The sequence below is a fragment of the Buceros rhinoceros genome, unplaced genomic scaffold (genome assembly GCF_000710305.1).
Source record: "Buceros rhinoceros silvestris isolate BGI_N320 unplaced genomic scaffold, ASM71030v1 scaffold6446, whole genome shotgun sequence".
In the NCBI taxonomy this organism is placed as follows: Eukaryota; Metazoa; Chordata; class Aves; order Bucerotiformes; family Bucerotidae; genus Buceros; species Buceros rhinoceros.
In genome coordinates, this window is record NW_010418017.1 from 11,703 (window position 1) to 21,354 (window position 9,652).

General features: G+C 46.1%; 1 protein-coding gene across 1 annotated transcript in view; it reads left to right on the forward strand.

Annotated features, from left to right (window-relative positions):
• The window catches only part of LOC104495402 (nephronectin-like), a gene marked incomplete at its 5' end in the record, with an annotated part of 6,959 nt that extends 1,615 nt beyond the window's left edge, over window positions 1–5,344 (forward strand). The window contains 2 exons of the mRNA XM_010138367.1: window positions 2,056–2,312; window positions 5,249–5,344. Of these exons, the coding sequence (XP_010136669.1) occupies window positions 2,056–2,312; window positions 5,249–5,344 (353 nt within the window). The remainder of the gene's footprint in view (window positions 1–2,055; window positions 2,313–5,248) is intronic.
• Window positions 5,345–9,652: the final 4,308 nt, after the last annotated feature.

Consider the following 9,652-nt stretch of genomic DNA (forward strand, 5'->3'; position numbering starts at 1 on the left):
GGGGGGGGGGTGGCCCTTAGCCACAGGCAGGATGAGAGAAGACTGGCATCCGCACTGGTGGCCAGCCAGAGCAGCAACCCCTCCCACTCGTGCACCTCTGCCAGCGTAGTCCCAGCAGAACCGCATCCCTACACTGCTGGAAGTTAGTTGTATTTTGTCCCCTTTTGATTTTACTGTGTGGCCCTGAGAGGTTCTTGCCGGCATACCCTGCCCCCAGCAGATTAGACACATCTCTGGCTCCCCGTAATGACGGGATTACTTCGTAGCCAGAAGAGCAGCCTTTGAAGTGCACAGTGCCTGCATTGTGTGAGGGGAGGGCAGACCGCGGGAGGAAACACATGCTCAGGCGGTAAAATGTTACAGTTAAGTTGAGGGAGTGTGAGGGCACTGAGAGCCGTTTTCCTTATGCATCACCTCCTCACAGATGCCTGTCCTTTCGCTGCCGGTGATGAGAGAGTCGCTTGCCACCACAGCAGGTGAGCTGGCACCTTTTTCAGGCTCTAGCTGGCCAAGTGGAAGGGCTGTCTCGGCTAACTGCGCAGCTCCTTATGAGCTTTAGAAAGTCTCATGAGTGACTCAGAGAGCAGAGCTCCTTCCCCCTGCAGGTGAGAAAACCGCTAACTCTCCTGCTTGTAGACTGGCATTTCAGAAAAGATCACACATAATTCAAACATCTTTTTGAAACAATGGATTTAAAAACGCTTTTTTTCTGAGAAAGTTGGTCACTCAAAGCATATTCATTATCTGTCCTCACAAATCGTCATTAGTACATAATTAAATTCCAGAATACCATTTTTAACTGGATTTTTTTTAAGACTTTTTTTTTCCTCCTGCATTGCTTTCCAGTCGGATAATGTCAGCTTTTAGCTTCCTGTGTGTGTTCTGCTGCTGTTGTTGACAGAGCCTGTTAAAACTAGTCCCTTGAAGTCCCCCACCCACTCCCTCCTGTCTGGAATACCTTGTTGCAAGGATTTATTTTCACAGCTTGTTCCTGAGTGTTTGCTTTCACCTTTCAAAGTTTGCCGTTTATTGTTTTATCGGAATCTGCATTTTGAACGGTGCCATGCTGAAGCCTTATAAGCTTATCTTGCACGCAGAAAACACTGATTTGAGGGGAGCTTTTCCTGCAGGGGCTTGCCCACAGATCCTCTGGCTTTGTGCTTCCCTAAATCTGTTTCCTATTGATTGGATTCCGTCACTGTAACGATCTGAAACAGATGCGGTTAATGAATGAGACAAGTCGATACTGATATAATTGTATCTACAACAGACAGGTGCAGTTACGGAAACTCTACAACGCTTGTTTTAGCTGTTAGTGACCATGATGGAGAAATAACGCATTAAAAAAAATAAAACCATCCCCCCGACCCTTGGTCAAATGGATCCGCAGCTTTGTTAGATCTCACTGAGACCAAAGCACTCGCAAACCTGCGTAGCTGCAGTGCGCTAGCGGTAAGGCCCCTTTCCTTCTGCGTGTGTGACGAGCCCTGGTACATCGTCATTAAAACTCGCAGCTTTCGAGGGAAAACACTGTGGCTTTCGAAGAGAAGCTTTCAAAAAATAGCGCTCTGGTTGAGTAGCAATTGAAATGAAAAATATTTCTCTCTTCTGTAAATAAGTAAAGACCATGTATGTCAGCAGTATTACAAACCCTCACGATTCCTATATCCCTGGTTTCAATAAGGAGCCCAAGTACCACCTTTACCTTAAGTTCATTAAACTTGGGGTTTTTTTGATTAAAAAAATCTGATCTTGTTAAAAACAAAGATTCATCGGTGCAGAATAAGATAAGAATTTTTGTTTTAATTTTTAAGTGAACCCTCCTCCCTTTGAATATTTCAGATTTTAAAAGTTATCATCCACCTTTCAGAAGTTTTAATGAAAAGTACAAAGAAAAAATACAGGTGTGGGTTTTCTCCACGATGCGAGATCTCACTTATTGTAGTTTTGAGTGCCAGTGTGAAAGGGTTCATGGTACTTACGGAAGTAGACGTGGTCTTGCAATATACTAGAATTTAAAAAAACAAAACTAACTAACTGCTTTTTGTTTTGCAGGGGGACAGTATCTTACCATCTCTGACCCCAAAGGCAAAGAAGGAAGAGTAGCACATCTTATCCTGCCACTGGGACACATGGCTCAGGCTGGTGACTTGTGCCTGTCATTTAGGCATAAGGTGCCCGGGCTGCATTCTGGTGCCCTCCAGGTCTTTGTAAGGAAAAACGGTGCTCACGGACCAGCCGTTTGGGGAAGAAATGGTGGCCATGGCTGGAGACAGACACACATAACCCTACGAGGAGTGGGCATCAAGAGTGTAAGTACTGATGCATGTGCTGCCATCTGGCTTTTTTCAGTGGGAAGCTGAAGACTCTTAGAAGGTGTAGCACAAGACTGCTTGTCTTCTGGGACCCGTTTCAGCTGGTGTTTTACTACTTTGATCCCTGCTGCTAGAATCACGTTGTGAATAAGAGAGTCATTGTGTATTTTTTCAAATTAGTTTTATGCAAAAAGAAAAAAAATACCACCTACGGCAATAGACACATAAGGACCTCACCTGGAGTACCGTGTCCAGCTCTGGAGTCCTCAGCACAGGAAAGACATGGATCTGCTGGAGTGGTTCCAGAGGAGGGCTTAAAAATTGATCAGAGGGATGGAGCACCTCCCCTGTGAGGACAGGCTGAGAGAGTTGGGGTTGTTCAGCCCGGAGAAGAGAAGGCTCCGGGGAGACCTCACTGTGGCCTTGCAGTACTTAAAGGGGCTTTATAAGAAAGATGGGGACAGTCTTTTTAGCAAGGCCTGTTGTGACAGGACAAAGGGTGATGGTTTTAAACTCACAGAGGGGAGATTCAGACTAGATACAAGGAAGAAATTTTCTACAGCGAGTGTGGTGAAACCCTGGCCCAGGTTTCCCAGAGAGGTGGTAGGTTCCCCATCCCTGGGAACATTCCAGGTCAGGTTGGATGGTGCTCTGAGCAACCCGATCTGGTTGAAGATGTCTCTGCTCACTGCAGGGGGCAGGGGACCAGATGGCCTCTGATGGTCTCTTCCAACTCAAAGCATTCTCTGCTTCTCTGATTGCTGACAAACAACGCTTTAAATAATACGGTGCCATCCAATAGGAATGATCATCCCCTTTGCCTTGGTTTACCCAGTTAATCCAAAGACATTGAAAATAAGTCAGTTTTGTTAGTGCAGGGAGGTTACACGTTCATGCTTTCATGGTTTTAAGCTCTTCAGCATACCTGCAGCTGATCTGGCCACGGCGGTAAGCGATGACTTAACTATGCCAATAACACAAACCAGTTTAGTGCAATGAAAACACGCTGTCTGAAGTGCCCTGGAGAACTTCTGAATACCTTTACGTCTGAGAAACACTGGGTGGTCAGGTGGTGTCAACAGCTCAGCACTTTCCTTCTACCTGTGCTTAGCTTGGAAGGCAGTTTCTATTTCAGATCTGAAGAAGTGACTTGAGTGCTTCACGGCCCGTTTAACTTATGTATCAGGTGGTCTAAAAAGCTCGCACATCATCATCTTCATGGTGGGAGCAGACTGCACCACAGACACACACTGAGTATATGGTTCTAAAGTTAATATTAAGGCTGTAGTACCACAGGTAGATAGTTTTCTGAAAACTTCACCTCGGCAGTAGTGACAAAGATGCCTGACGTTGTTAGCTGTAAATGAACGTCACACTGAGGATGTGGAAAGTTGTAACAAGTGAGCAATATATTTACCACAGTCGTACCCTTTTTTGCTGAGTCTTAACACTTCAGCAATCCTCAGGTCTGTCTCACCTGATAGAGCAGTTCGTTAAATCAGGGTGTATCACTAATGTATTGTCTGGTGGAAAAGGAAATCAGTATGAGAGACCCCAGACGAGCCCAGCAGTTCCCCTTGGCACCATCCCCTGCCTCTCTTGCCCAGCAGCTGTCAGCATGGCTTGCCAGCCAAAACCAATCGATGGTCCACGGACCAGAGCTGCCTCATGGCACCTCATGGAACAGTCAAGCTCTGGGTCTTTTCGAGCCAGCCTGGGGAGCCTGGGCTGCTCCCTGCACCACTGTGCCATTTATTCCAAGGATCAGGGAATGAGAAAAAACTGTAGGCAAGCAGGGAAGGCCTCTGCCACAGGGAACCCGGGAAGAAATATGGAAGCTTTCTTTTCTAGCTAATTAGAAACTAAAAACAACTGAAGTCTAATGACTTTGGGAAGAGGGGGGGAGGGCTACTGGAAACCCGAGGAGAAATACGAATGGAGACCAGAATCCTTCATCACACTTTGTAATGAATTAGCTCTGTGTAAATTATTTCTATGGTACATTCAAAATCATTCATTTCTAAAAAAAAATAATTCAGTATATTCAACACAGAGTGTCTCTGACCTTCTCCGCTCTTACTCCTTATTTACAAGTGTGCTTTCAGCAAGCATTCCAATTATTTTTAACTACACAGCTGAATTTCTGATCTGTGAATCTGCATTAACTCTAGCTCAGCGGTAACGGCCGTCTCCTACAGAGTTTTGCTATAGGCTTCAAGTAATTTTTAAGTCGTGGTCAAAACACTGACTGTATTAAACAGTTCATGGTTCTGAAAGCGCAGGTGAGCGATGCTGATTTACGGGAAGTGTTTCTGAAAGTCTGCTGGCCATTCTGTGTATCAGCTCTGCTTTATGCTCCAGTCCTTCTAGTCAAACTTGGTTTGTTGAACTTCTCCTACTCCAGCAAAATCTGGACTGTTAATGATCTGCATAAATCCGTGCTCAAACTTCTGCCACCATTTTGCGAGGAGCTTCTGTAGATGACCATGAGTCTGCAGGAGCCAGAATTTGTAACGTAAAATTCAGGTGTTTCTAGTTCCTGCAGCTAAGGCAGCTGGAAGGTGCTTTAGCAATGGAAAGCTCATTAGACAAGGTATTTCAAAACACAGAGATTTGGTGTGTTTGCCGTGAGGGACAATGAAAACAGTGCAGAAGTGCAATGTAGAAAGCACTTGGAAGTTCATCTCACCTCAGCACGTGGTGCAACTGGAGCAACTCTGTCCTGAGCTGCTGATTCTTCACAAAGATCCAGCCAAAGTGAAGACAGGAGAGGATCAGAAACAGATAAACCAGCCATAATCCTGAGCAGAACAAGTAGGCTTTTGTGAGTCAGTAGCCATCACCTTTTGCTTTCTTGGTGTTGAGGCTTCTCTCAACCAAAACTTCTCTCATTTTACTTCATTTCCGCATTTACGTTCTATTTCTCTTCCCAGGTTATTTTCAAAGGGAAGAGAGGGAAAGGAAGAACTGGGGATATTGGACTAGATGATGTCACCTTGAGACGAGGACGCTGCTCTGAAGAACATTAGCAAAGACAGACAGTGGACCAGCACAGTCATCTCCTCTACCTGTTGTTGTGCTAGTCCTACCAAGCTTTGAAACAGAACTGCACAAAAAAGGAAGAAAAAGTTGGAGAGTAACAACTTCTTAGTGGTCTGCAAAGTGCAATCTCAGTGAAACTCCACTAAAACACGGGGAGCACCTCCCACCATTCAGGGACTCCACTCCCACGCTGGTTGTTTCTGTTAATCCTTACCCCTAAATCATACTTCATATGTAATAACTTCTTCCTCTGTTACACCTGGCGAGTGCTCACACACAGAGCACTTGTGAAAAAGGGAGAATTAATGACCATCACAAACAGTAGCAAAAGAAAGCTCCAGCCCCGAAGGTTTTAGTGTTAACTGATCGTTATCTCCCCGTAGTGCTACTGTCAGTGACTGGATCTGATGGACAGTGGGGTTGATCTGTCTTCAGAGTCACCCGAACTCTGGCTTATTGCCACTGACCTTTGGAGAAGGGTTTGCTTCATTTTAAATAGCATTTCTTGTGGTGTTGCATCTGTGTTAACAAAAAGCCGTTACCCGGAGCAGGCGCTGCACCCTGTGATAGTGCCGCTGCTGTGGTCTCTGTATGCGCGCGTACGGTTACTAACCTATTTATGTGTTCGGTGCTCACGGACTCCAGTTGCAAGGTAATTGGCAGCTGTGCTTTCTTCTTGGACAACACAGGAGTTCAGCGTATTTTTTGATCCCGCTGGTCGTGCCAGTAGCTACGTTACCAAAGTCAGTTAACGGTGCTCATTGAAAAATGCTGCTGCAGTTTTTCACGTTGTAGTGTGCTGGAGGCAGAAGACCAAACCCTCACCTGGTGTAAACTGGCATCCAGCAGTGCTGTACAAGTCTGCATTTGGCTCAGGCGCAAGCCCTGAAGGGCTCTCAATCCTGCAAGAACTCCTGGTTCAGCTGAAGACTGAGCAGCCTGGAGAAGGTAACATGCATCTTGTAAGACTGAGCCTGCTGACGCTACCAGGAACGTTCCCTTCCCACAAGCGGCACAAGTCTGCGCATAGGCAAAAAGGGTGGCTGTGTTACCGCTGTATGAACGATTCACACCGTGAAATGCCTTGGGTGGTGTTTGTCCACTGTCCGTATTCCATCCGACCCGTCTGTATATAATAAACATTTTATTCTTTAGAACTAGAACAACTATTAGCTCTAGCTGGAACTAAGTATTTATCAGAACTTTGGACTCATTTTTTAGTTATGTATCATGCATGTGCTGGGCAGTTTCCCAGGGAGTTCTGTTTGGTGGGGGATTTTTTTAAATGAGGAATAGTGTCATCATTGCTGCTAACAAACAATTCTAAACTTGTCAAAGTAACTGTAACATTTAAGGAAAGTACAAAAGATTGATAAAATGTTGTTAGTGGCACACCCCTAAAGCTTCAAAAATGTATAGATAGAAGAAACAGGCCTCAGATCTTTTAAATACTGAAATACAGTGTAAAATAAACGTCAGCTTCATCTCACGTTGTAAAACCATCACTAAAACAAATTCACGCTAAGCCTTGCACAGAGTCCACAGAGACAAAACAACTCCAAGACCATCAGAGGCCATAATCCAAGCCCCTCTTTCTGACAAAGTACTCTTCTGAAAACGTTCTCCCAGTGTGTCTGCTAGGACAGAGCTCTGTGGCTGAAGCAGAGGTTTATTTGACCAAACAGAGAGTCTCCTGCAAAACTGTATCTACCAACATTTTGGAAGGGAAAAAACAATGTGCTTGTAAACATTTTTAAACTATTTACTTCAAATATGATCATGATCTTTTTCTCCTACCTTACTTTGTAATATGACAGAAATATTTGTGAATAGTTGAAATACTTTGTCCTTATTTTAAAGTAATCAGTAAAGGAGGCTACTTGGTACTAAGTGGAAATCTTGTTTTCATTTCTGGATCAAAAAAGTCTCATTTTTACTGCAGTGAGATGAACCGAAAGATGACAATTCAAGCAAAGCGAAGTAGCTCTCGTTACCCGATTGAAAAACAAAAGGCCTTGGGAGGAGGGCCAGTCATTGTGCCTTGGAGCGCATAAACAGAGCCCAAAGACACGGAAACTGCTCACTAATATTGAACCCCACAACTCTACAGCGTACACCGGTCTGCACAGAAGCAGGCGACTTGATTGCGTAGAGGTATCATTAAACCTGAGCAACTCAGCCAGCCTCCTGTCATATGCCACTAGTTCTATCCTGCTTGTAGAAAGGTATTTTAATTGGCCGAACTCCCTTACTGAAGGCTGATTGATTGCTAAAACGGACTGACTTTAATCACCCACGAGGTACACCAGGTAGATTCGTGGGGTGTTAGGAGACCTTGGCGTTCTGGCCGCATGGCTGTGTATCAGCAAGCAGCCCTGGCGTGCTCACACCCTTTCTGGGAAACTCACTGTGAGCTCCTCTGCCAGCTTTTATAAAGATACGTGACTGGGGCTTGAAAAAAAAAAATAGGCAGAGAAAGTACATGGTATGTCAAGGGGCACATTCATCACCATATGGCCTTCAGTCAGCTTGCACAGGTGGTTAGAGAGCTAGACAAAAATCGTAAGGGTTCAAATACGACTTGGCCACGGAGACCACAGGCCTCTTGCTGAGGCTCTTTATAACACTGCTCCCCACCTTCCGTTCAGCCATCCCCTCCTGGGACACCACTTAGCCCAAAGAGCATTTGTCATCACAGCAAATATGCAAACTGTGATGAACCTGCGGCTGGCTGCGACCAATTGGTCCCTAACACACACACGTGCCCACCCCTCTGTTTTTCTAACTCAGGTTTTGTCAGAGGTGTGAGCTGTGCTACCAAAGACACGGGGCAAATTCAAACTTTCATGTTCCCTGACGAAGGTAAGGAGGAGATTTTCCTTCCCTGACATGCAAGTCTGCTTCTTTCCTACTGAGAGACCCTCAAGAGAGGAGACTCGTTCAGTACCATGCTCTGCACTAGCGGGTCTGACTGAATTCCCCTGCGTACTGCAACTGGGTCCTAGCAGGCAGGTAGCAAACAGCACAGAAAGCCCAAACAGGGCAGTAACCTGAGCATAAGGCAAACAGATCTGCACGACGGCTCTTCAGGAGGCAACTGTGGATGAAACCACAGGAGGCACAAGCAAGGAATGCAAGCAGTCGTGCAACTGCACTCACCAGTATGGGGCTGCAGAACAACGGGACTGTGTTTCTGGCCCTGCAGGGCAGTGACAGTCCCTTCAGCTGGTGTGTTTTCCAACGGCTGGTCTGCCTGGGACAGCCCGGGAACACAGCAGCTCCAAACCACAGGAGGCTGCCAGCAGCCACTACAAAGTAATCTTGCAACATGCAAAATAATACGGGAGGGGATTTTCAAACCTCGCCACTGAAAGCATACTTGGAATGATGGCTGTGCCCCAACACTCAATATGGTCAACCCACGCTTCGCATCTCGGTGACGGGGCAACAGCTCCCTTAGAGGAGCTGCTCCCTTGTACAGGCTGCACGAATGAGCTCTACCCTTCGATGACTGAGCTTTTGGGAAAGACGAGTGTCTCGCACCTGTAAGGGAACTGTGCAGAGCTGCAGCACAACAGGCACAGGCTGCTCCAGGGGGCTCAGGATTTGCACCCTGGCCTTTCAGCTGAAGGGTGAGGCTGCCCAGGAGCACCGTGAAGATCTTCAAGGGACTGGTAGGAATTCCTCTGTGCACGTCTCCACCCCTATTTATACTGCTGTAAGTAAGTAAGGCGAGTTAACTCACCCATGTGGCAAATGCTTATATTGTGCACCCAAAGGCAGGGAAATGCCATTTACTTGAACTTGCAAATCCTGCTGCTCGCACCGGCAGGATCGACACACAACCATAGCACAGACAGGTCAGCCAGCCTGACCTGCAGCAGCACTTAGTTAAAAGCAGCAGCACTATTAAAAGCCTCCATTATCCAGCGTTATTGAAGGGGGAAGCTTACAAACAAGTGTAATTTGTCTGCAACTTACTTCCAGAAGCCCAGACCTTTGATTCAGCCCTTCTGTCACTGCTGCAGTCAGGCGCTGAAGCTCTTTTGGGCTCAGCTGCCCTTAGCCTCTGTGACACGAGATCAGGTCCTTCATTAATACCATAAAAACCACCTTGCTTCTGACTGAAAAGAATCCTCTCAGCTGCTCAGAAAAATGCACCAGGCTTTCCTGAAGGAGTTACTGAATAGGGCATCTAGAAGGCAGCTGTGCAGAAAGCTGAGAAACTCAAAAAAATGTTAGAAAGGAACTTGGGCAGCCATGAGACAAGGAAGCAGATCAGCTCCTGATGAAAT